The sequence below is a fragment of the Aulonocara sp. 'chitande type north' Nkhata Bay genome, linkage group LG16 (genome assembly GCF_057382095.1).
Source record: "Aulonocara sp. 'chitande type north' Nkhata Bay isolate Kocher_YH1m ecotype deep benthic linkage group LG16, A_spYH_male_GT1.1, whole genome shotgun sequence".
Lineage (NCBI taxonomy): Eukaryota > Metazoa > Chordata > Actinopteri > Cichliformes > Cichlidae > Aulonocara > Aulonocara sp. 'chitande type north' Nkhata Bay.
In genome coordinates, this window is record NC_141359.1 from 4,471,188 (window position 1) to 4,498,751 (window position 27,564).

At 46.0% G+C, this 27,564-nt stretch overlaps 1 protein-coding gene across 1 annotated transcript in view; it reads right to left on the minus strand.

The window, feature by feature from the left end:
* Positions 1-26,596, minus strand: part of LOC147310843 (uncharacterized) — a 30,947-nt gene extending 4,351 nt beyond the window's left edge. The window contains exons 1-6 of the mRNA XM_086267369.1: positions 24,908-26,596; positions 24,346-24,618; positions 21,720-21,953; positions 12,749-12,919; positions 1,479-1,610; positions 899-1,065 (exon numbers count right to left, since the gene is read on the minus strand). Coding sequence (XP_086123495.1) covers positions 899-1,065; positions 1,479-1,610; positions 12,749-12,919; positions 21,720-21,953; positions 24,346-24,618; positions 24,908-25,151 — 1,221 coding nt within the window. The 5' untranslated portion in view covers positions 25,152-26,596. The remainder of the gene's footprint in view (positions 1-898; positions 1,066-1,478; positions 1,611-12,748; positions 12,920-21,719; positions 21,954-24,345; positions 24,619-24,907) is intronic.
* Positions 26,597-27,564: the final 968 nt, after the last annotated feature.

The following is a 27,564-nucleotide window of genomic DNA, read 5'->3' on the forward strand; positions in this document are numbered from 1 at the left end:
AAGACATTCCTGCAGTTTAACTCATTGGTGTGTGTTATCTGGCTTCATGGACAGATAGAGCTGGTTGTCATCTGCATAGCAGTGTAAATGTATGCTATGTCTTCTAATGATGCTGCCTAAGGGAAGCATGTATAATGTAAACAGAATTGGTCCTAGCACTGAACCCTGTGGAACTCCATAATTGACCTCAGTGTGTGAAAAGGACCATCCGGTGTAGTTTCTCTGTTGACACTTGAGTTTGGCTCTAAAAGTAAATCGCTACAAACTCCAATGTTGTCCAGCTTTACAGGATAAATAAACAGCGTGCTCGGGGCTTCCCATGATGCACCCAGTGTTCTCTCGTCCCCTTTTACCTTACAATATTAAGCACCTTGAGGTGGCTTGCTGTGCTTTGCTGCTATATAAATTACATTGAATTGATCCCTGGATTGTGCTGGTGCTGTTGTTGCCTTTTAAAACATTTTTAATATAGTCATTAAAATAGAAAATAGGCCAATTTATCCAGATTGTATTTGATGTCAGTGAGTGACACTTTGGTATTAGACAAGTCTTTTATGTAGCACTAATTAGCTGATTTGTGTGTTTGTACATTATACCCTTAAACTTGGATGTAGCGTACTACCCAAGCTACCAGGTGTTACCTGATAACTGCCACTCTAGTGTGGTCATTGTAGACAGCAAAAGACTTCAAACCTGTGACGTCACAGTGAATTGTTATAATATATAATATAATCTGTGGCCATGCACATTTGTTTTGTTTTTTTCATGTTTGATTGAGTGCCACTACCAAGTTTTACCTTTATGTTTACTTAATTTATTCTAGTGTAGTTTTCTTTGTGTGTGTGTGTGTGTGTGTGTGTGCACGCGTGTGCGTGTGTGTGGTGGTGTAGCCTCTTACAATGCCATTAAGGTTGGCATCCCACAGTAGCATGGTGCCATCCTTGCACGTTGGTGAGTTCAGGTACAGAACCAACATGTCGGCACAGTGCTGCTTCCTGCAGACGTACGACACGTGGTTACGGATCACCGATTTCTCTGTTGCAGAGTATGCGCCCTCTACATCCTCTGCAAAGGGAGGAGACCGCAGAGAGGGGTCAGGTACAGACACACATTTTAACAAACAGTCGGTGCGTCAACGTCCTATAATATTCGGCTTTTATCATCAGCCTACGTTGCTGAATTTTAGAAAGATTGTTGTTAACAAAACTCAACAGACATGATGTTGAAAGAACAGAATAAACTACAGTGAAAGTATATATATAACTTTATAAAAATTTAAAGGAGGAAGTGTTTGTAATTAAATAATAAAAATTTGTGTGATTATTCAGAATTTATCAGAGCAACATATCAAAACAGTTCTGCAGCCAGTGAACAAGCACCGATTTTTAATTAGTTTCTATACTTGGCAAATAAAGATATCAAATAAATGTAGTGGACATTTTGAAAGTAAAGAGTAAAAACTCCACCAGTGTTCCTACCAGGAAGCTGTCCACTGCTGCCGAAGAAGGTCTTAATGTGATCCTTATGGAAGCCGTTGTTCTGCAGCATTTTGTAGAACCGCTGAAGATTCTGAACATGATGCTGGAACATCACTAGTTGCTGCCAGCCACCTACACACACACACACACACGTTTCCATCACTGTACTCTGACTTGCATTCAGTTCTTAAAGACTCGAACCGTAGACCAATCATTAATACTAAAACATTATGGGAGCTGCATTTTTGACCAAAAGCTAAATTATTCTCCATCACATAAGGAGGTGTACTAAACAACTATATGGCTATATAGAGCTGACATGTCACCATACTAACTTATTTATTTACTACTAAACTTTACTGACAGCTATGGTTAGCAATAGGGATGGGTACCGGTGTCATAAACGGTAGTAACCAGACCGAAAAGCAGCGCACATTTCGGTGCTTTATTTCGGTGCTTTTTTTCCCTGAGCTGTGATACACTTCTAGCCAATCATTTTACGTTTCCGAGGATAGTAGGCGGGGCCAGGTACGTGCGTTCTTTTAGAGCAGAGCTACAGATTAAAAATGCCCAAGGCGAAGCGGTCAAAAGTCTGGCTGTACTTCACAGCAAAAGATGCAAACTCAGCAGCAACAAGTGCTTTAAGCTGATACTGTGATACTGTCAAAGGAGGTAACACCTCAAATCCGATGAAACACCTGGCGACGCATAGCGTTTTTTTTAAAAGCCGAGAAATGCGCCGTATTTGATAGCTTGCTGCGAGACCTCACACCAAGCACATCTACTGCGGGTGTGGTGCCTGTTATCGGACCCGGAGTTAGCAACATCCCCAAAAACACGAAGAGGAGAGTCCTGGCCCCTAGCCCTGCCAGTGTAGCAGAAATGATGAGGATGATGATGCAGCAGCAGCCGTTCTTCTCTGCGTGAGTAGCTTAATGTTGTTCTGTGTAATTTACGTTGAGTAGGCTAACCACGTTATTACATTAATGCATGTAAGGTGAACTAGCAAACACCGTCGTAGTTACATGCAGCTGTCTTCTTGTTTGATGGCAGATACTCCCTTCACCCTGGCCAAAAAGGCTAAAATGACCAAAGAAAAAGAGGGAAACGGCTAAACATGAGAGGTTTTTGGATAAAGTTTGTGTTTTTTCCATTGTTTAAGCACTGCTTCCAGCCAAGAGTGATACCATATATGCCCCATAGCTGCAGAAAAGGCTAACATTGCTATCTTTTTACAAAAAACCAGCTGAACTTGCTAAGTGGGAGAAGTGGACATTATATGGCACCAAGGAAAATTAATGAACGAACAAAACATTTAAGGTCTATAAAACTCTGTATATCTATTGATGCATGCCCGTATAAAAGTACGTATATAAGCTGGAGTATGTATGCTGCGGAGTAAAGGCAGGCATGCATACGGTAGTTGATTAGAATTGGCACCCACACCTTTTGTTCACTTTAGTTCTGTTTGTTTTGACTGTGTGCTTGCATGGTTATTTCTCCTGTAATGCAATACATGTCTATGTTTAAACTGTGACAAAACTATCAATAAAAATTACAGTGTCAAAAAAAAAACAAAACAAAAAAAACAGCTGAACATGAGAGGTTTTTGGACCAATTTTGTGTTCTCCATTCTTTAAGCACTGGTTTGAGCACCGTTTGAGCACCGGCACCATTTCAAAAGTACCGATTTGGCACCGGTATCGGATAAAACCTAAACGATACCCATCCCTAGTTAGCAATAAGGAACAGTTTGCATTTTACTGGAAAGAGTTTCATATTGTGAAGTAAAGAGCCTACAGCATTACAGAGAGAATCCCAGTGATCACAGTGTCATCTACGAACACTTGGCAGCAGTGAGAAGGAAGAACTCACGTTTACCAAGAAGAGACTCCTCCCACTAGGTGGGAATTACACCAGATGGGAGGAACTGAATGGGAATACCAAAGATGAATAACAAACTTATCATCAACTAAAACCAACATGGAACTTCAAGCACACATAAGAAATTCATAAACAGAAGGAAAGTAAAACTACCATCATAAGCAGAAGGAGCTTGAACATTAATCCCATTTCATAACCCAGGATGAACCTACACTCAAAAAAATCTGCTGTTGGATGAACACAATTTAATCTTGGCACCTTTTTCCACGTGATTTAACCAAGTACAATAACTCTTTTTGACCATGTCAAACCAACACATTTGGCATTTGGTGGTTTAATGCAATCAGATTATGTTGGATCAACGTAGTATACTTACATTGACTTGAAGTGAGTTATTGAAGTATGTAAAGTGAAATTTGTTTTAATTCATTCTACACAAGTTAAAAACTTCAGGAAAACACAATGAAATCTTGTTGTTTAAACAACTACTTTGTTAATCAAGGCAATATGGACTGAAAATGTGACATCATTCTGGGGTAAAACCACACAGGATTGTGGGTACGAGTGGCCAGTGGTACTAGTGCACGCAGGCTTTCACATGAAAACAGTCACACAGCGATAAAAAGAAACACAAAGAAAGGCAAGAAGCTGTTGTTGTCATGGTCCGCGGCCCGGCGTCCGAGGTACTGATGGGATGCCCATGCCCACGGGCGTGGCTGCTAACTCCACACCTGCATCCCATCCCAGGCGATCACCAGGTGGACTATTTAACCCTCCTGCCATCCTTTAAAAAACTCACACCCATCACCCTAGGGACCATTCTCAGCCACGCCATAAAAAGACCATATATCCATATTTTATTCCACTTTAAATTAGCCAACCTTGTAAAACTACTTCTCCCTGAAATATTCATGTAAAGTTTTAATTATATTTTCGTTGTTTTAACCCTTCAAATCCCAGTGTTATTACATGAGCGCCCTGTGTTATAAGCCCCAAAAACCAAAAAACGAAACTAAATATTTCCACAAAAAACCAGTTGAAGTAATATGTGATTGTCATTATAAGTAGGCCTTTAGATGGACCAAAGATTGGCACCAACATACATTTTGACCTGCCATTATTTTTTTTTGCATTTTTTTTGCAATTTAAAAATTAAAACTTCAAGGCCCTGAGTCTTCATTGACATCCAAGACAAGAAGAAAAAATAAAATCATATGATGATAATTTGGGGTTGAAAAATAGCGTTTATAATGGAAGTCAATGGGCAGAAAATGGTCCCCAGGGTGATGGGTGTGGGGATTTCTGCTGCTCAGCCATTTTAGGCTGATTTAAGGAATTCACACTGGAATATTAACATTGACAGGTAAAAACTATCCTGTGGCAAGTTTGGTTATATTCCACTGAACACAGTGGAAATGGCAGCCATTTAACACATAGCAGTGGCACAAAAAGGTCCCAAGAAGGCAGGAAGGTTAATCCTGCCCAGCCTGCTGCTCCACGCCAGTCCGTAGTCGTCTCTCAGTGGTAACGTACACCTGCGGGAAAGCCCTTATGAAAACTTATTCGTCTGAACTAGCACTAACTCTGCCCTGTGTACTCAGATCACAACTCGGCGTGTTTTGAGCCACCTGCCTGTCCACCTGCCCGTCTGGAATTTGGATCACGATCAGCACTCGCCGCCTCGACTTTTCTGGAGCTCTCCCGCGGACCCTCACCCCTCCCTCCGGCTCCCTCGGCCCCGCTATCATCGTAAGACGCATACTCTACCTCCCCTCACATGCTGCCATTTCCCCGCACTCCAATAATCCTTTTCCTTTTTCTGTTGCAGCCTCCCACAGTCCCGCTCTCGGCGTTCCTGCGCGACTCACCTCCCGGTCCTTCGGTTTCTCTGGTTCCACGCGTTTTCCCCTTCTACCCTCCCGGGACACCTTCAGTTATAATAAAGTTTATTTTTTTTCTCATACGGTGTGTGTGTGCTCTGCTTCTGGGTCCAGCTTGTGCGCGGAACTTCGGTTCATGACAGTACGGACTGGCCAGTATGGACCCAGCAGATTCACTCCGCTCCACCATTAATAAACAGGGCGCTATTCTCGGTCGCCACGATCAGCAGCTCCAATCACTCCAAGACCGTTACCAAGAGCTCAGTGACACTCAGGATCAGCTGCGAACCAAGCCGCCCGACCCCGTGCACCGCAGCGTTTCACCTCCGCCGCTGGAGCCCTTCCACGGGGAGTTAGACCTGTGTGGGGGGTTCCTTTTCCAATGCTCCTTGTTCTTCAGCCGCACGCCGCACGCCTTCCCCACGGATGCTGCTAAGATCTCCTACTTTGTGAGGTTGTTACGGGGATGAGCTTTAGCATGGGCTGAGGCTTATTTAACCTCTCACCCCATTAGTGGTTGCGATTACGACGATTTCCTGGAGGAGTTCCAGGCTACGCTCTCCCCTCCAGTCTCGGAGGACGACGCCGCGCAGAAATTGCTGGGGCTCCGTCAGGGGCAGCGCAGTATTGCGGAGTACCTAGTCGAGTTTCGTACCAGAGCGGTCGCCGTGGGTTGGCCCAATTCGGCCCTCCGTGGGGTCTTTTTACGGTCGCTAACCGACCAGATGAAAGACCAACTAGCGTTTCACGAGGAAACTAAATCCTTCGAAGAATTGGCTTCCCTCGCCCGCAGGATCAATAGACGCCTGCGGGAGAGGGATGCCGAGCGGCGGCTTAAGCCTATGGGCTCCGTATTGCGCCCCGGGATCCGTGTTTCTTCGTCCCCACCCACGGCTGCGTGTACGCGTTCTCCATCGCCTCCTCCGCCCGAACCCATGCAAATCGGACGCTCTCGGCTTTCTCCGGAGGAGAGGGAACGCCGATTCCGGGCTGGGGATTGCCTGTACTGTGGGAGGCCCGGTCACCGCATCGCTGTTTGCCCGGTCCGCCCAAACGACCCGGCCCACCGATAAGTCCGGGAATACGGGTGGGCAGCACTTTAAGCACTACTAGACCCCAATTGTTACTGTCCGTTACCATCGTGACTAATAACCAGACTTTTACATGCCTCGCACTGGTGGACTCCGGGGCGGAACAGAACCTCATGGATGAGAAACTGGCTAAGAGGTTAGCGGTATCTCTTACTCCACTCGAACCGCCCATCCCTGCGTCCACATTGATGAAATCAGGTGTTTGCTTATATCACTCACCAAACCGCGCCAGTACAGTTAGTCGCATCAGGAAACCACCAGGAGCAGCTTTCCTTTTTCACTTTCCCCTCTCCTGACACCCCGCTTATCTTAGGTTACCCCTGGTTACAGAGGCATAATCCTCACATTGATTGGGCCAGAAAGAGAATCGCGAGCTGGAGTTTGTTTTGTCTGGCAAACTGCTTGGGGTCAGCCCTTCCCCCCGCCTCAACGGAACGGAGCCCAGTCCCGCCACCAGCACTAGACCTCTCTTCCGTTCCCCCTGAATATCACGATCTACGGCAGGTGTTCAGTAAAGACGAGGCACTCTCACTACCACCTCACCGACCATATGACTGCGCCATTGATCTACTCCCGGGAGCTTCGCTACCCTCTAGCAGACTGTACAACCTGTCTCGCCCCGAAAGAGAAACTATGGAGAATTACATCCAGGAGTCGCTAACAGCAGGAAGAATCAGGCCGTCATCCTCCCCTGTCGCTGCGGGTTTTTTCTTTGTGGGAAAGAAGGACGGGACGCTCCGACCGTGCATCGATTACCGGGGTCTAAACGACATCACCGTCAAGAATAAATATCCCCTCCTACTAATTAATTCTGTTTTTGACTCACTCCAGGAAGCCACAGTCTTCACCAAGCTGGACCTGCGGAACACCTATCACCTGGTTCGGATACGTGAGGGTAACGAGTGGAAGACCACCTTCAATACCCCACTAGGGCACTTTGAATATCTGGTGATGCCGTTTGGGTTAACTAACGCCTCGGCGGTTTTTCAGGCCCTAGTCAACGACGTGTTACGGGATTTCCTGAACGTGTTTGTTTTTGTGTACCTGGATGATATTCTGTTTTTTTCCAGAACGCCCGAAGAACATCACATCCATGTGAGGAGTGTGCTACAACGGCTGCTCGAAAACAGGTTGTACGTCAAGGCAGAGAAATGTGAGTTCCACGTTTCATCTATTTCCTTCTTGGGCTACATCCTAGCAGGTGGGCAGGTGAAGACCGACCCGGTGAAGGTGAAGGCAGTGTTGGAATGGCCGGTCCCGGAGTCACAGAAGAAGCTCCAAAGCTTCCTGGGTTTTGCGAACTTTTATCGTCGCTTCATTCGGAACTACAGCCAAGTGGCCGCGCCTCTCACCCAGCTCACCTCATCTAAGGTGCCTTTCACCTGGTCCCCGGAGGCCCACGCAGCCTTCGCCAAGTTGAAGCGATTATTCACGTCCACACCCATTCTAACCCATCCAGACTCTTCTAAGCAGTTTATCGTTAAGGTTGACGCGTCTGATGCGGGAGTTGGAGCGGTTCTCTCCCAGCCGTCCGGGCCTCAAAATAAACTCTGGCCGTGCGCCTTCTTCTCGCGCCGACTCACCCCTGCAGAGAAGAATTACGACATCGGCGACAGGGAACTCCTAGCTGTTAAACTCGCCTTAGAGGAATGGCGCCACTGGCTGGAGGGGGCCGAACAGCCCTTCCTTATATGGACAGACCATAAGAATCTACTGTACCTTAGAACCGCCAAGAGGTTGAATCCACGCCAAGCCCGCTGGTCTCTGTTCTTCGCTCGCTTCAACTTCACTCTCTCCTATCGTCCAGGGTCGCGGAACATTAAGCCCGATGCGCTCTCCCGTCAATATTCCTCCGACAGTGAAACGCCCCCCCCCGCCACCATCCTACCCGCCGCCTGCGTGGTGGGTGCTCTCACCTGGGAAATTGAGGAGACCATTCGCTGAGCTCTCCCGGGGGACCCTGATCCAGGCGCTGTCATCCACTGGATCCACACTGCACGATTCACGTGCCACCGGGCGTGAGCAGAACGACGCACCTCCTCAGAAGACATTTCTGGTGGAAGTCGCTAATAAGGGACGTGAAGGACTATGTGTCTACCTGTGCCGTCTGCGCCCGTAATAAGTCATCCACCAAGCACCCCGTAGGTCAGCTCCACCCGCTCACTACACCCCACCGGCCGTGGTCTCACATCTCCCTTGACTTTGTTACCGGTCTCCCTACCTCTTCCGGAAAGTGTGTCGTCCTCACCGTTGTAGATAGGTTTTCTAAGGCCGCTCACTTCATCCCGCTAGCCAAGCTGCCTTCGGCCGCTGAGACAGCCCAAACGTTGATCACTAATGTTTTTAGGCTCCACGGAATCCCCCTGGAAATTGTCTCCGATCGAGGTCCCCAGTTCTCCTCACAAGTGTGGAAGACCTTCTGCTCCATTCTCGGCGCCAAGGTCAATCTGAGCTCCGCCTTCCACCCGCAATCCAACGGACAGACTGAACGTCTCAATCAGGAGCTGGAGACTATGCTGAGGTGCGTGGCTAGTCAAAACCCCTCCTCTTGGGTCACCTACCTGCCCTGGGTGGAGTACGCCCACAACAATCTAACCTCGTCCTCCACCGGTCTGTCTCCTTTCGAAGCGTCCCTTGGATATCAGCCTCCACTCTTCCCAGAAGAGGACTTGACTCTCTCCATCCCGTCGGCTCCACATCACCTCCGGCGCTGCCAACGTGTGTGGCGCAGCGTTCGCCGCGCCCTCCTGCGCGCGAAGGAACGGCATGCGCACTACGCCGATCGCCGCCGCGCCCCAGCCCCTGACTACCAACCGGGACAGAAGGTTTGGTTGGCAGCTGGGAATATCCCACTTCGGGGCACGTCTCGCAAACTGGCTCCCCGCTTCATTGGGCCGTACGAGGTGGACCGAGTCATCAACCCGGTGGCAGTCAGGCTCCGGCTTCCGGCTTCCGGCCTCCCGGCGGGTGCACCCCACGTTCCATGTGTCTCAGCTTAAGCCGGTCCGCCTCAGCCCCCTGTGCCCTCCTTCCGAGCCCCCTCCTCCCGCCCGGCTCGTCGGCGGCCATCCGGCCTATGCGGTCCAGCGGATCCTGGATGCGCGCCGGCGCGGGAGCGGTTGGCGGTATCTCGTGGATCGGGAGGGGTACGGCCCCGAGGACCGCCTCTGGGTCCCACGCTCCTTAATTCTGGACCCTCGTCTCATCTCATGCTTTCCATGCTTCTCTCCGCAGGGGGGGGCCCGGCCGGTCGCCTGGGGGCGACCCGTGAGGGGGGGGTACTGTCATGGTCCGCGGCCCGGTGTCCGAGGTGCTGATGGGATGCCCACGCCCACGGGCGTGGCTGCTAACTCCACACCTGCATCCCATCCCAGGCGATCACCAGGTGGACTATTTAATCCTGCCCAGCCTGCTGCTCCACGCCAGTCCGTAGTCGTCTCTCAGCGGTAACGTACACCTGTGGGAAAGCCCTTATGAAAACTTATTCATCTGAACTAGCACTAACTCTGCCCTGTGTACTCAGATCACAACTCGGCGTGTTTTGAGCCACCTGCCTGTCCACCTACCCGTCTGGAATTTGGATCACGATCAGCACTCGCCGCCTCGACTTTTCTGGAGCTCCCCCGCGGACCCTCACCCCTCCCTCCGGCTCCCTCAGCCCCGCTATCATCGTAAGACGCATACTCTACCTCCCCTCGTATGCTGCCATTTCCCCGCACCCCAATAATCCTTTTCCTTTTTCTGTTGCAGCCTCCCACAGTCCCGCTCTCGGCGTTCCTGCGCGACTCACCTCCCGGTCCTTCGGTTTCTCTGGTTCCACGCGTTTTCCCCTTCTACCCTCCCGGGACACCTTCAGTTATGATAAAGTTTATTTTTTTTCTCATACCCCGGTGTGTGTGTGCTCTGCTTCTGGGTCCAGCTTGTGCGCGGAACTTCGGTTCATGACAGTTGTATTATTAACTGCAATAGCCGGTCGCATGACAGCCACGGGAAGCCGACGGGATTACGTTGTGGAAGAAAAATTGTTCAAGCCATGTTTCCGAAGTAACAACGAGGCGACGGATGGCCTGGATTGCAGCCATTCAAAGACCAAATATAACATCCCAGAACACTCCAGGTTAGTCTGCTCCAAGCATTTCCACAAAGGTCAGTCTTCTGTTGTAGTTATTACGTAATTTATCATAACACAATTGTTGATGTAGGTTACAAGTAAGTCTTATATTGATTTGAATTGAATTCGTTGCTATGCTGCTTTGTTCACTGTGGCTTTGCGGGCTAATGTTTGTTGTGTTTTGTAGGAAAACCGGCCTACAAAATGTAGGAATGTGATCCAGACTGGGCCCCTCTATCAGCCTGGGTCACACCGAGTTTAAAGCTGCTACCAGATCTGATCAGTTAAGAGAGAGAGCGAGATCAAAACAGCCACGAAACGTCCGCATATATGTGCCCAAGTGTTGTATTGAAGCAATCAAGTGATGAATAACTGTTTCAGTATGTTGTTTTGCAATGGTTTTTGTTGTTGTTGTTGCATTGTTGATTTGTTTTTCACTGAAGCAGCGAATAAAGCACGATGGATTTTTACAATTTTGCCTCTTTCCTGTAAGATTCTATAATAGAATGAAACAATAATGCCAGTTATAAATAAAGACAATAATTGAATGAATTACGAAACACTCATTTTTTTCTGAGATCTGAAAATGTTGTGTAACACTACAACCTGAAACGACAAATAGATGCGTTGGCCTGTAACAACAGCTGTGAGATGGAATAGTCCAAATCACCAAAGTAAACTGGACCTGGGCTTGTTGCAGGGATCTGAAGTTACTAAACATGTTGTGAGTGTATGCACTCACACTTAGGACCATATGATAATAAATATGTGCGTGATGAAAGTTGGGCAGCAGGCTGACGTCCTTACTCCACTCTATGCTCGTGTGGGTCTGACCCTTTCACTCCTTGATTTTTTCCTCATACTCTTTTCGTCACGTCTGTCTTCGTACGGAGCTGCCGTGTTCTCCGTCGTTTTGTACATCACTGTCTTTGGGGCAAATAAAATGCAAGTAGGGATTAAAACCGCAGAATTAATGAATGAAACAGCTTTTATTTGTCACTAGCAGGTTGCCCTGCAGCGAGATGGAAATGATTACCGGTGCTGGAAATGCTTGATGCAGTGTTTTGATTTTGTTGCCACTTGTACCCACAATGCAATGCGTGAAAGTCAGGTGGTCTGTCGATCTCTATTACTGCTTCTCTTGCTTAATGAACCAATATGGGCGTTGATTATTTCATAGAGACAAGCAACCATTTGCACTTACATTCATGGGTAATTAAGAATCACCAATAACTCTAATTACACACTGCAAACCAGCCAGATTGTGGATTTGAACCCAGGCCCTTCTTGCTGTGAGGCAACAGCACTAACCATCACACCACCAAGCTGTCGCTCCAGGCCTAACAAAACTAGGAAAGCTATGATTACCAGGCTTGCTGCAGAATTTTCTGTACGTTTTTGTCCTTGACAGGTTGAACCACAATAAATAGCGAGAGCACACACGTGGTGTGTGTGTACTTGTCTGCCTCTTAAAACTCCAGTGGTTTTCCTGCAGTTTGACATCTCATGTGATCTTGTGAATTTCGTGAGTCCAGGCAACTAACCACTCTTACTAGACTGTATCACATCATCTCAACAAGAACGAATTACGTTGCCGAATTTCATGCAGATGCTACATGATGTAATTATGTTCACCATAGAAACATGAAATTATTTCGTTCAAGCTACAAGTTTGAATCTTGTACATGTAACAATCACCCAACTTCATTTTTTTGATTATACAGATTTTTGGAACAGGACTACAGAACTAACCACATGAAGTAAGACCAAGAGGAATTTGTATAAGGTAAGGAAATAAACAAGACCGGCAAACACTAAGCGATAACAGAGAGCTCCTCACGATGCTATTGTTGTCTGTAAATGTTAGGTAGAAACAAGTGCTTGTATGAATGTGTGTGAATGGGTGAATGTGACATGCTGTATAGGGCTGTATAACAAGCAGTCCATTTACTAACCATGTGTCCAAGGTCACAGGATAGGGGAAACCTATCCTACCTGTCAAACAGTTACACCCTGGACAGCTGGCCAATAAGCAGGGCTAACACAGAGACATAATTCACACCTGTGGTCAGTTTGGAAATGCCCATGCATGTCTTTGGAGTGTGGGAGGAACCTTAAGTACCCGGAGAGAATATGCAAACTCCTCATAGAAAGGCCATAGACGGGATTTGAACCCGGGACCTTGTCGATGTAATTGGCATGTAACTGTAGCAATATACTAATACTAATTTACTTGCATACTACTAAAATTTGCTGTCAAGGTTTATTTCATGAGACCGTTACATAGACATAAAAACAGCGTACCTGAAATGAGGACAGCATGGTCACAGGTCTGGTAGAGGCGACAGGAGAGGTGAGTGCCCAGAGGCTGCTGATGGCAGCGTCTCGTGTTTTTATTCAGCTCACAGCTTGAGACGGGCAAACTAGGCGAGTTCACGGGCAGCAGCAGAGGACATGCTGCAAAGTCTGTGTGATCTGTCCAGGGAAAAGGAAAGTATCACAGAAAAGACACAGAAAAGGTCCTTGTCCCAGAAGGACGTCGCGTTTTCAGTGGGAGAACCTCACTTGCACTGAAAACACTACGTTCAGATGAACAGAATAAACCTTCTGGGATTTCCTTACCTGGATGACTGAGCAAGCATCAAACACAGATGTTTGTCTTAAAAGACTACTTTAATGAAAGACTTTGGACTGATATATCGCTAGACATGTCAAATTAGTGTTGGTATCCTTCTACACTCACCAACAATACAAAAATACTTAATTGCACATTTGGCATGTGAATGAAACTTTACACAAACATCTTCAAAGATACAGTGATTATTAGCATATGGTTTTTTTTTAGATTTACTATAAATCCCAGTTATTTGGATTTTCATATAAACTTAGCACAAAATTGTTAATGATCTGGACAGGGCCCACACGATAGGGCAAATTCAAGCTGGTTTTTTGTAAAACCAAGCTGCACCATTATTTGGCGCGAGTCATAGTACCGTCTCCAAATTGGCCAGTTCTAAGTTAATAATTGGGGATGTCAAAGATGGGCCATGAAGAGGGTGTCCCAAAAAGAATACACCACAACAAGACCATTTCCTCACCCCACTAGCACTTGGGAACCAAAGGCCATAGGGATCCTTGTACAGATTTGCAGTCCAGGTTTTCAGGATGATATGGCAGACAGCTCTCTGGACCGTAAAGAACTCCACTCTCACAGGGCTGCCATGATTACAGTTTGACATCATGTGCAGTAGAACCAGAACATGTGGAGAAATGTTACGTTCAGCAACGAGTCAAGATTCTGCCGAAGACATCGCAGGGTCAAAGTGTGGAGAAGATGTGGAGAACATAATGCTGTTTGCTGAACTGATAGGGGAACAGTTTTTGGTAGAGCTTGTGTGATGTATTAGTATAAGGCAGCATCTCCCTCCATGGGAAAACAAGGCTTGTCATCACTGGAGGAAAGCTCGATGCTGAGAGACATTGAGATTCTGCAGCCAGTGGCAATCCTGTGTCTCTAGAGTCTGGGACCAAACTCTGCCCTCCAAGATGACAACGCACCCCCTCAGAGCGGGGTTTATCAGGCACTGCCTCCCGAACTTTGGAGAAAAGAGGATGGAATGCCTTAACTGCAGTGCCGACCTAAACCCCACTGAACACTTGTGGGATCAGCTTGGGTGTGGTGTTCGTGCCAGAGTGACCAACACAACCACAATGTCTGGCTTGCAATGTAAATTGTCATGTACAGCGGTGCCTTGGAGTCACACGTGGAACATCTGAATTTGGTCCTGGACCGCTTGCAGCTTGCTGTCCTCACAATCAATCCAGCAAAGTGTGTCCTGGCCAGAGCTAGAGCCGTACCTTCAGAAGAGCACTATGCCACTATCAAGTGTGGCACTAGACTCCTTAAAGTACTACTTGCTGGGGAGGGAGTTCATCTTGCAGACTGACCATAAAGCATTGCAGTGGCTGAACAGGCTGAAGAACTCAAATGGGGAAATTATTCACTGGTTCAAGCCATGCAGCCATTCCAGTTCAAAGATCAGCACATCCCTGGAAAACACGGCACAGCTTCCAACTATCTCTCTCGCTATCCTAGCATCCTTGAAGTGTGTGTCGAAGCCGCACCTGCAGCTGCACAACTCTGCAGACTTCCAGTGGAATAGAATGAGTCTACAGGCAAGCAATGCAGCAAATGCTATGGCATTTTCCTGAGATTTGCTAATTTCGTATTGAGGTGGCATAACTCCAAAAATGCCAATGTGGAAATCAAGCACTAAATTTTGCGCACTGATATGAGATAATACTTTAAATATATTATCCATAATTATCCAGGTTAGGACAAGACCACATCATGTGACCCTCATTTGCTGGATTATGTCCACACCTGGGACAGGCAGGATCGGCTTCTGGGAAAACTTTGAAAGCCTCTCTCTTGTATAATGAAGACGATGAAGAATTTTAAACTGAATTAAACCACGGCGAATGCAAAGGGAGGAGGTATGTATACGATTCAAGCAAGATCTCCACTCATCATCAGATAAATCCACCCCAACGTCTTTTTCCCAATTATTTTTAGTTTTTTCCCAAGTAACAGGCCTTAAGCTCTGTATCAGTTTGTATATGACGGAGATTCACCTTTTGCCAAAAGGATCTATTTCCAAAATAGTATCCACTTGATTTTTAGGAGGTAAGTAGGAGAATGAAGGAAACAATGTTTTTGCAAAATTTCGTATTTGCAGATATCTAAACATATGTGAGGTTGGTATATTGTAATCTCTCATCAAAGCATCAAAGGTGTTAAAAGTTTCTCCTGAAAATAAATTGTAAAAAAACTTCAAACCATTATTGTGCCAAATTTGGAATGCTTTATCTGAAATGGATGGCAATAAAAAGGTTAAAAGCAACAATGAAAAAATTACTAACCTGTTGCAAACAGAAGCGCCTTCTGAATTGAAGCCATAATCTAATAGATGTTCCTACAACTGGATTTGTTATTTTCTGTTTTTGATTTAGAGCTACGGATGAGGTTAGGAGGGGAAGTGGATTAGACATCAGTTCCATTTTTACCCAAGCCTCACCCTCGCTGTTCTCATAAACATATTTCCAGTGCAATAATTTGGTGATATTAGCCGCCCAGTAGTGGCAACCCTAGCCCACCAGGCTCTTTTGGTACTTCCAAATATGATTTTTCCATTCTGGGATTTGAATTTTTCCAAATAAATGTTGCTATTAATCTGTCTAAATCTTTGAAACTTGATTTGGTTATGAAAACAGGAATCATTTGGAAAACATAGAGACGTTTTGGTAAGACCGCCATTTTAACTAGATTTATTCTGCCTGCTAATGAGATTGGAAATGTTGCCCATTTTTTAAAAATCTTGTGATGTTTGTTCTAACAAAGTGTCAAAATTATGAATCCGCAACTCCATCATTGTGCGGGTTATATTTATTCCCAAATATTTAAACATTTCTTTTTCTAACTTAAAGGGGAAGGCAGAGAAATCTTGCTCTCTGTTATTAATAGGGAACAGTGGGCTGCAGCAAGGCTTCTGACGAAAACATCGAAATACTCACATATAACACCGCTGCTTATACAGTTACACTGGCTCCCTGTCGAATTCAGAGTCCACTTTAAGATTCTGGTTCTCACATTTAAGGCTCTTCAAGAACAAGCACCATCATACATCATTGAACTCTTACAGCCCTATGCCCCTAGTAGGTCTCTGAGGTCTTGTGGTCAGGGCCTACTTGTTATTAAGTATACGAGACTGAAAACTAGGGGTGATCGAGCTTTTGCTACTGTGGCCGCCAGACTGTGGAATTCTCTTCCTCAGAACTTAAGATCTGCTGATTCACTGATTACTTTTAAAAAACAGCTAAAAACACATCTTTTTAAAATTGCATTTTGTTAACTTTTGATTGTACTTCGTCTTTTTAATCTGTGTCTATACCTTGTAAAGCACTTTGTGATCCCTTATCTAGAAATGTGCTATATAAATAAAATTTTACTTACTTTACTTACTTATTTTTCCAATTCAATTTGCATCCAGATATGCGTCTGAAGTGATCTAATACCTTGAGCAGTTTTATATCTAATGCCGTTGGATTAGATATATACAGCGATAAGTCATCTGCACACAATGATACTTTGTGCATTGTCCCGCTCCTAGAGATTCCAGCAACCTGATTTTCCTCCCTAAGAGCGATAGCTAAAGGTTCGATTACTAAGTTGAAAAGATAGGGAGATAAACTACAGCCTTGCCAGCAGCCTCTACTAAGCTGAAAGAAGTCAGAAGTTACATTGTTTGTCCTCACTGCCGCAACCAGAGAGGAATACAGTATTTTAATCCATTTTTGAAACAATGGGCCAAATTCAAATTCATTTAGGACCGCATGTGTCATGATCCTGGGTCCTTTTGACCCAGCGTTTTGTGTTTTCTCTTCGCGATTTTGGTTCTGTTCTCTAATTGGTGTTTACCCTGTTCCCCCTGTGTGTTCCTGTTTTATTGTGAAGGTCTGTGTCTTATGTGAGTGTTTTCAGTTTGCCTCCCTGGTCTCGTCATGTTAATCACTCCCAGCTGTGTCTCCCACCTGTGTGTAATCTCCCTGTGTTCTGAGTGTATTTAAGTTGTATTTTCTGTTTTAGTAATCGCTGGTTCGTCTGTGTTGTTTCCCCTCGGTCTCCCTGTATGTATTTCTCCGGACCTCCCTGCATCCTCATTCTGGTTTGTCTTATTAGTTTACCCAGTTTAGGTTTCCGGTTTCATGTTTTGTTGCCACCGCTGTTTGTACTTACACCCCTGTAAATAAACACTCACCTGCACCAGAGCTGCCGCCTTTTGGGTCCTTACTACAAATCCACACGGCTTGCCCCGCAAACCGTGACAGAACGAACCAGCCACCATGGACCCAGCGGCAGTCAATCCGTCCGAGGAGCTCCAGGATGACATCGGCTACAATGTGGAGATCCTCCTCGGGCTGTGGCTGGAGAATCCTCCGTACGAGCTTCGCCGCGCCGTGGAAGGTCGGCTACAACGTCTCTTTTCCGGCCTGCCATGGCTACTGAATTCACTTCCTCCGACCATACAGGCTTTTCTCCGGCACACACCTCACCTTCTCTCAGCCACTCCTGCCTCGCTGCCCGGCCCGTCGGAGCCGTCTGCGGGGAGGAAACGCAGATCGCGCCGCAAGCGCGCCACCCCACAGCCGGACGTTCGGGCTTCTAAATCGCCGGCTGTGGTGAGTGAGGACTCTTTTTCATTTTCAGACTGCATGACTGTTCATTCAGGGGCTGCGTTTTGTGTGGCGGATGTCAACGCGAGCTGCTTATCGCCTGTGCAGCTACCGGCAGCTCAGTTAGCTCCCCCGCAGCCACTCTCAGCTCGGTTAGCTCCCCCGCAGCCACTCTCAGCTCGGTTAGCTCCCCCGCAGCCACTCTCAGCTCGGTTAGCTCCCCCGCAGCCACTCTCAGCTCGGTTAGCTCCCCCGCAGCCACTCTCAGCTCGGTTAGCTCCCCCGCAGCCACTCTCAGCTCGGTTAGCTCCCCCGCAGCCACTCTCAGCTCGGTTAGCTCCCCCGCAGCCACTCTCAGCTCGGTTAGCTCCCCCGCAGCCACTCTCAGCTCGGTTAGCTCCCCCGCAGCCACTCTCAGCTCGGTTAGCTCCCCCGCAGCCAGTGCTCCTCTCAGTCTCCAGTGCCACCCTCTGTTCAGTCTGCTTCAGGCACCGTTCTGCACTCCAGGGCTTCCCCAGAGGCTAGGTCTCAGTCCCCAGCTGATTCTGGACCCCAGTAGCTCCAGTGCCGCCTGTAGCGCAGGCCCCAGTAGCTCCAGTGCCCCCGCTACCCGTAGCTCTGGCTCCAGCAGTACCGGTTCCACTCATTCACTCCATGCAGGGAGAAAATTTAAGGTCCAGTCAGGGAGTTTCTCGCGCTTTAGCTGCTTCAGGCACCGTTCTGCACTCCAGGGCTTCCCCAGAGGCTAGGTCTCAGTCCCCAGCTGATTCTGGACCCCTGAAGATTAAGCAGCCCTCAGAGAACAACTCCGTGTCAGTGCTGTCTGAGCAGGGTCAGTGCTCAGCACAGCACCCATTGCCTTCATGTCTGCCAGAGGACTCCATGCCTGCTGGCTTTGCGATGGCTTCTGCTGGAGGGTCCAAGGGGCCCGTCCAGCCTTCGTTTCGTGTCTCCGCTGGAGGGTCCGAGGGACCGCTCCGGCCTTCGTCCCGTGTCTCTGCTGGAGGGTCCGAGGGACCGCTCCGGCCTTTGTTTCCTGTTTCCGCTGGAGGGTCCGAGGGACCGCTCCGGCCTTTGTTTCCTGTTTCCGCTGGAGGGTCCGAGGGACTGCTCCGGCCGTTGTCTCCAGTCTCCGCTGGGGGGCCCGAGGAGCCCGTTCAGCCACCTGTCTCAGCTGGAGGGCCCGAGGAGCCCGTCCAGCCACCTGCTGCAGTTTCATCATCATCCTCGCCGGCTGCAGCATCATCATCATCCTCGCCGGCTGCAGCATCATCATCATCCTCGCCGGCTGCAGCATCATCATCATCCTCGCCGGCTGCAGCATCATCATCATCCTCGCCGGCTGCAGCATCATCATCATCCTCGCCGGGTCCAGCCTCATCATCAGCCTCGCCGGGTCCAGCCTCATCATCAGCCTCGCCGGGTCCAGCCTCATCATCAGCCTCGCCGGGTCCAGCCTCATCATCAGCCTCGCCGGGTCCAGCCTCATCATCATCTTCATCCTCGCCTGGTCCAGCTTCATCCGAGTCTTCATCCTCGCCTGGTCCAGCTTCATCCGAGTCTTCATCCTCGCCTGGTCCAGCCTCTGCAGCCTCGCCTGGTCCGGATCACCATCGCCTGAGTGGCCGCCGTTGCCTTCCGCACGGCCGGCCCCCCGAACTGTGTCCACGTCGCCGCCGTTGCCGTCCGCACGGCCGGCCCCCCGAACTGTGTCCACGTCGCCGCCGTTGCCGTCCGCACGGTCGGCCCCCCGAACTGTGTCCACGTCGCCGCCGTTGCCGTCCGCACGGTCGGCCCCCTGAACTGTTTGGACTCCTGTGCTGTCGGCCCCCTGGCCGGCCCCCTGAACTGTTTTGGACTCCTGTGCTGTCGGCCCCCTGAACTCTTCTGTTTTGGGCTCTGTTTTTTCCTGTGTTCTGGTGTGCTTCGTTTCTTTTGGTTTTGGGCTCGTTTTTTTGTTTTTGTCTTTTGGCCTTCTGGTGCTCCGGTTTTGTTTTGCTTCGAGGCTCACCGGTCTGTAGGAGCTGCATTGTGAGGGATCCTTACCCTTAGGAGTAAACTTAATTTCATATACACAAATATTGTGACACCGTTCTTTTTTCGACACTTTATTTATGTTTATTCGATTTTGTTGAAATAAATGAGTTCTATTTGTAGTGCACACATTTAGTTAGCTTTGATACAATCATCTTTATTAAATTCTTTTTCTCTGTTTTACCGGTGCTGGCAGGGGTTTATGTCGCTGCTCAGGGCTGCTGGCGTCATGAAGGGCAAAAGATATGCTCTGTTGAGCACTGTTATACACAGGAAGTGCTGACTGGGTGATAGTAAGTGTAGTTCTATCATGAGGAAGAACAATTATCTTAAATGTTGCATAATTGCTTTTACTTATAAGTTGCTTATTTGCTGAGTATCATTAATTTGAAGTAAGTATTAAACTAAATGCTGCTTTTGGGGGCTTTTGTTGATGTTAAATTTGTTGGTATTTGTGTTCCCCTTATGCATCAACCTGGTCTGATCAGCCAGTATTTAAGTCCTTTGTGTTTCTTGTGTGTTAGTTCAGTTTTATTTTGTTGAGCAATTAGTCTGGAGTTATGTTGAATTGTTATTTTGTCTTGAGTTTAGTTCTGTTCCTTTGGCCTTGTTTAGTATGTATATTGTTAATTCATTTTGTCTATTTTTCTGGGGTAAGTAAAAACCACCATTTTTTAGAATACCCACTTTGTGCTCCTGCCTAACCACCTCACGAGGTTCAATGACATGGCGAAGGAGAATATGCAGAGCTGGAGGATGCTAAGGATAGGGTGGGATGGAAGCAGATGATCCTCTGTGTGGTAACTCATAAAGAGGACAGCCAGAAGAAGAAGTAGCTGTAGTCACTTAACCATATTTTTTTTCAATGTTTTGTTTAAATGTGGGCGATCGTCTAATCCGGTCGTTAAGTGATGACGTGACGAATCCTACTTCCGGGCCTAAAGTAGTCTGTGTTTAATATGGCTTTTGTGTTGTTAACATATTTAATGTTTTGTATTTTCTTCTATTTAATCTCAAAAAGCTCCTAAAACAGTCAGTGATCACTGCTGACCTCCCTCGGCTTTTATTACCGCTAATCATTTATTTAAGCTCAGTTTTTAAAACCTTAGGATGTAGCTACAGCCCAGCCCATGCAGCAGTATATGAATGACTAACCTCGTATTGTGGATGGATTATCTCAGTTGTTCTCCTGGCTGAAGTTTGGTCCTTTTACAGCATCCTGCCATGCGATTACATTTGTTCCTGACCACCGAGAACACTCACGTTAACTTTTATCGAGTAGAAAAAAAGTTAGCTTGTTTATATTATGCTAACATAGCTGTGTCGCTAGCGGTCACGTAGCACATCATTATATACCAGCTAGCCCAACTTCAGTAACCCTACAAACGTCACTGCTGTTTAGTTTTCTGTCTTCATTTATGCTGGAAGTGATAACAGAGCTGTACGTTTGAATTTGTTTCCAAAACCCCGCAGTCAGAACATGCTATATTGTATTTAGATAGAAGCTAGCGAGCTAACTCCCTGCTAACTTCTAACTCCGTTAAATGTCATAAATTCCATTTTCATGGATGCCTGGATGTTAAACTCAATTGTTACACCTGGTAGAGCAGAACGCTGATCATTTTATTAAAGATGAAAGACTTTAGACAGTTTTTCAACTCTCAGTAATGCCACAGTGATCGTTTGATTTATGGACCTGCAGCGGAGTTTAGGCCCAGACACGGCTAGTGACGTCAGACTTAACGACCGGATTGGCTGCAGGAGTGTGCAAAACACAGTAGACTCCCATTTAAGACACTTGTGTATTTATGTCAGTTGTTGTGCTTTCTGTGGTTATTATGTATTTCAGTTCAGCACAGAATCATTACATATACTCCGAATACTCTGAATACAGTGCTGTTAATTAGTTGTCTGTAAAAAAAAAAAGGGAAAAGTATGCCCTCTATGTGGTTAGTGTAGGCTGGTTGCAAGGACTGAGCTGGGCTTTTTTCAGACCTGCTGTACCTACCAACACATCTGAGTCTTTGTGTTCGGTTACTGTCTCTGACTCCAACGACCAGTGGGAGGAAGTGGACCTCACAGAGCCCTCCAATGGCATGCTCGAGCAGACGGTTACCACCGCTGGTGCTAATGGTGCCAACTGTCATGTGACCATTACCAATCACCCTTTCTGTCCCGGTGTGACGATGCTTCAGCTGGTTCTCACAGCGACCCTTTAAAGCTAGCGTCAAACATTCATCACCTGAAGACACAAAGGCAGACGACAGCAGGAGAAGGTTTAGGGTCAGTTTCCTGTAGTGGGTAGATGAGTGAAAGGGAAATTTGAGCACTGTGAAAGTAAAAATAAATGATAAAGTTTGTTAGCCCGGCCTCCTTTTCTTAGCTTTATAAGTAGAGTAAGGTTCTGCAAATGTTTAATACAGCCCTTAATCTTTAATGCACACCAAACCACTAACTGGGAGAGACATGAATTACCTTGGACCCTATTGGTTTAGAGATCTTTATGGAACCGGTAAAAAAGTGAACTATATATAGCTTTTCTTCCACATCTGTTTATCTTCTCTACTTCCTTTTTTGTCTTCTACTTTTACCATTTTCTTTTCTTTTTGTCATTTCTCTCTTTTCTCCTTTCTGCCCTGATTTGGTTAAATTAGGTCAAAAGAAAGTTTCTCTCTAAAGAAAATGCTCATGTAAATCTACCTATGGGACCCAGCAGGGGGCACAGTGCTGCGTGTGCATGCATGAATAGCTCAGCATTTGGCCTTAACCCCTCTCACAGTGGGAGGTCATAAACCTGCACTTGAACATACTCTGCTTTTATCAGAGATGCAGGAACACATACATCACAGAAAGCTTTTATTTGCCGTCCCTTTGGAGCAGTAGTGCAGCAATAACGCACTTTTAAAAAACTCTCCTACTCTGCCTTTTGACCTGCTGTTCATTAAAGCTGTTGTTGCCACTGAAAGTGGAGCTTTTCAGATGCATGGAAACTAATTCTTAAGTTCGCCTCACATTGGTCTGTCTCCTTGTGAATGATAAGGCCAGGTATTAAACTTACCTGCAACCTGTACCTGCAGAAGAGGCACAAAAAAAAGAATTTTGCACACTTCTCAAGATGAACGGAGAAGTGATGGAGCTATAAGTCAAATGTCATTATGGCAGAAGAATAACACCAATAAGAGGTTTTGGGGGAAAAACCCTTCAGTCCCCCCCCCCTTTCCCAGCTATGTTTCTTAGTTGCAGCCTGCATGCTGGGCTGCATGGTACAGGTGAACCACATGTTCAAAGAAGCCTTTTTAGGGGAGTTTTTCAATCATTGATTGATTTGTCCTTTTCAGGCCTGTGAAAAACCTGAGGAAAACTGAGGCATGAGGAAACACAGCTGAAACTAATCAAAGCAACAAGACAAGGAAGTAAAACTCAATACAAGATCAAACCACTATCAAATAAAGCAGACCCTGCATTTACTGATTATTGACTTGACATACACTATATTGCTAACAGCATTCACCCACCCATCCAAATCACTAAATTCAGGTGTTTCAATCACTGCCAATGCATTGGTTTGGTGGTTGCCAGAAAACTGTGAGCCCGGTCCTCTTATCCAACATCAGTGTCTCATAAAAACAAAAATACTTCTAAGCCTTATGCAAAGCTTTCCCTGAAGAGTTGAAGGTGTGCTGACAACATATTAATCCTATGGATTAAAAATGTTATCTTACTCATGTACATGTGAACAAGTGAATGCTTTTGGCAATGTAGTGTAGGAGGAGGAACAAGAGCTCATAGAAAACAAACTGGAATCAAGATTCAAAACCGAATGGGAACCAACACCAGACAGTAAAACAATCAACATCTGCAACTAAGAAACCATAGACATAGACTGGTACCAGTACCATACTTACAGAGATGTGTGGTTGGACTTCCATGAGTCAAAACTAAAAAGCAGTGCATGCATACATGCATGTGGCGCAGTAACATAGCAACTGGGACAGCTCGTGGTCCACACATCGTACAGGTCAGTAGCTGCACACAGGTTTCTGGTTTGTGGGGTGGGAGAGTTTTTAATAATGAGGCGCTCCACTGGATAAATCTTTTGCTGTACCTGAGTCCTAATCCTCACAATCCTTTGCACAGTGCACAGCGATTTCTATCAGAAGAGTTTTCCCTTAAATCAAATGCATCTTTGTACATAAATTAAAGCACATTGTTAGTCGATCATCTGACAACTGCAGCATTACAGTAACTCGCCTCACCCAGTGAATCTGTCCCAAACATCTTATTTTGTGATCCAGGGAAACTCCTTTACTCCTCCCTGTTCTGTGACTGCAGCAACATTTCCTACATCCACCACTTCTCCCAGCTGACCTGTACCAAAGTTAAAATTAATCCTAACAAATAAAACTTATAGAATTTGATTTCTTTTTGCATCCAGAGGAGTTACCTCCTGCTGGCAAACAGATCCACGTAATCTTGACTTCCAAGGCTGGGCTATGTTTTCTATAAACTGTGTGATTTATCCACAACACGAGTTTTGTCATCAAATCATCTAGCAGTGACATTTTTTTTAAATTGGCACTCTGTGAGCTCTTAAAGTTCATGGACTGGATAACTGTCGGTGTCTTGAGACTCACCCAGGTAAATGCCATCTAGGTGGGAGCATCTTTTCTTTGTCACATTCACATCCACATAGAAGAGGACCACTGGGTGTCCAAAGTTCTCCCCAGGGCTTGGATCTAGCACTAACACAGCATCGTGGGCCATGGAGCGAGGGAGAGACTGCTGGTGTCTGTGGGGACCCTGCATCCCGTTCAGCACCTGGCTGCCGCTGAAGCGTCTCCGTAGCTTGGAGCTCAACATCCCGACGGAGGAGTCTGGTAGGATGGCCAAAACTTTGTCAGAGTGACCTACCGGGATGCGAAACAGGAAAACGGATTTTACAATGCAGCTATTTCATGCATACTTAATAATATGTAATAGCTTAGTAAGATACCTCTGTAAGCATCTGGTCAAATCTTTGTTAACTTGTGAGTAAAATTAGGTATGTTCTGAAAAATTGTTTGAAAGCACATTCTCCTGATGGTCATGGATGTTTAAAGACATCTTAGGAATAAATATGTGTACATCCACCAGACCTGTGTGCTCAGAGGAAGCACACTGAACACTGTGAATAACAGAATAAGAGAGTACTGCTACCTGCGACACTGTGAGGCTCCGCCACGTACACAGCCACCGAGGACAGCGGCAGGTGGGCGTGCTGCCTGCATTCAGCCTCAGAGAGGGAGGACAGGCGACGGCAGCGCTCCAGCTGGTTCCACTGCAGTGACTGGAGGGCTGAGCGGACCCAGCGCTCCAGCCTGCTCAGGGTTACGCTGGCTGCTGGGACCACAACTGTAGTGTGCAAAATGAGGACGAGGAGGAAAGCTCTGAGAGAAACCATTGTTACACTGCAGTTTTTTCAAGTGTTTACCTTCCTCCTGTTTTTTTGTGTGTAAATCTCTTTTTCTTGGTTTTCCAAACCTGTTAGTCTTTGTTCTCTTCTATCCACATATCTTTCCTCTGACCACTTTATGTTATTGAACTTTTCTGTTCCTCTATGCAAGATCAGAACCTCTGTTTAAAATCTCAGCTACAGGTTTTTTAAACAAACCAAATTCTGTATATCTTCAGTTGTGCCTTTTTCTTCTTACTTTATTTAAACTAAGACACAAATATTACTCTACAGCATCGTATCCATTAACAGGTGGACTGACTTCCTTTCATTCTGCTTTTCTTTGCATCTGAGGGGATAAAGTGGACATCAACATCTTCTGACTGATCTTCCAATCAAACACCTTCTTCACTTTTTTAATCCTATTTTCTTCTTGATATCAGCAGGAAAAAATCCCAAAATATCCAAAAGTCTCCAAAGTCTTGTTCTTTCTTGGGTCTTTTTCTTCTTTATTCATCTCTGGTCCAGATTAGTCTCAGGTTCAGAAATAGTTTAGTAGGTGAGAGATCATCATCAGTTCTTAGTTCTCATTTCTCCTTCCTGTCCCGTCTGCCTGCACATTGTTCACAGAAGCATTCCTGCTGCTGCTAAACTCACTGCTTGGCTTCTCAGCTTCAGTCAGCTTGTGGTCTCCTGCTCCTTTTATCTCTCTCTCTCTCACACACTCACACACACACACACACTCTCTCTCTCTCTCTCTCTCTCTCTCTCTCTCACACACACACACACACACACACACACACACACACGCACACACACGCACACACGCACGCACACACACGGTCTCCAAGCTGTGACATGCAAGACAAAGGTGAAAGGATTGATGGTGAAACAGGAAAATAAAGGAGGAAAGTGAGAAAACAGAGGAAACAGAAGGGATGGTGAAGGGAGTCTGGGGAGAGGAAGGAAAAGGAAAAGAGGGAGGACGTGAAAAGAACACGGAGAACAAGGAAAGGGACAGTCCAGGGAAAGGAAAAGAATGAATGGAGAATGAAACAGAGAGTGAAAACGTCAAAGAAGTGAAAAAACAAAGGTAAATATGAAAGGTTAAAAAGAATATATAAGGAGAGAAGGAGTAGAGGAAGAAGAGAGAGAGAACAGGAAACAGAGGAAATGAGAGAGAGGAGAGGGAATGTGATGGACAGTCAAGAAGAAGAATACAAGGGACAAGGAGGTAAGGAGAGAGGGAAAAGAAAAGGGACAGAGGAAGGAATAAAGAAGGGAAAAGGAGGAAAAGACTGAGAAGAAGCGAAAGATAATGAAAAAAGCAAAGATTTGTACTTGAGGGAGTTAAAGAAGTGAGAGGAGTAAGAACTGGAAGAGGCAGAATCTACAGGGACTCTAGTCATCCCTCTGCTGGCGAAAGCTATAAAGACCCAAGGCTACATGATGCTTTCTTTCCTTATCTGTTAACTTTTCAACTGGTTTATGGTTAAAAAAAAAAGCATTTGATGTAGTTACTTATCTAAGGTGGAAAAGAAAAGTTTTTTTTCTTGTTTGTTTTGTTTTTGCTTTGTTTTATTATTTGCTTCGAGCCCTGTGTACAGGAGCTGCATGCAAAAAGATCTTTTTTAAAAGGGTTGGTGTAATAAGCAAATGCTTCAGCCAATACCTTTTGATTAGCCTTGTCTCATGCTTTCTTGCTTTGTGGTAGATCTTTGCTCTGTCTTCACTGAGATATTTGAATGCTAATCAATAAAATCAAATCAATGTTGATTATAATTCTGAACTGCAAGCAAGCAAGATGGCACTGTGGCAGTCGCCACCCGGTGGTTCTTGGACAGCACACATCTGCCAAAATAAAGTGTTAACAAATACAGGAACACTTTCTGGGATGTTGATCTGGTCGATGGAGTTGAAGAGGGCATTGTTCAACAATGCAATGAGACAATCCCCATAATAAGAACAGCTTATTATGCTTCTGTTTAGACTACAATTTGTTTTTTTTTAAGTAGGAGAAGTCCCAGCCCCTCAGAGTTTAAAGCGCTGGGTCCATTTAAACTCACCATGTGTGGTTAATTCTACAGAAATATTCCAAAAACAAGCATTTTTAGGCAAGTTAGTGAAATTAAATCATGTATGTTGTTCAGTACTTTAAAAAATTCAGCTCAAAGGTGTAGCCAAAATTGGACAAACTGCACATCAGCTCGATATTGATTTATTAAAAGTGCAGTGTTTTTTTTTACTGATTTAGAAGCATCCATCTTTGCACAGGCGATGTTTATTTGCTGATTACTGATTTTCTGGATTAAAATGTGAACCAACGCATATTTTAAAAGGGTTACATGCGAAAATAAATAAATAAATAAATTAGGCGAGGAAAAAATTATTTTATTTTTCCAGCCTCAGTAACTTTAACATC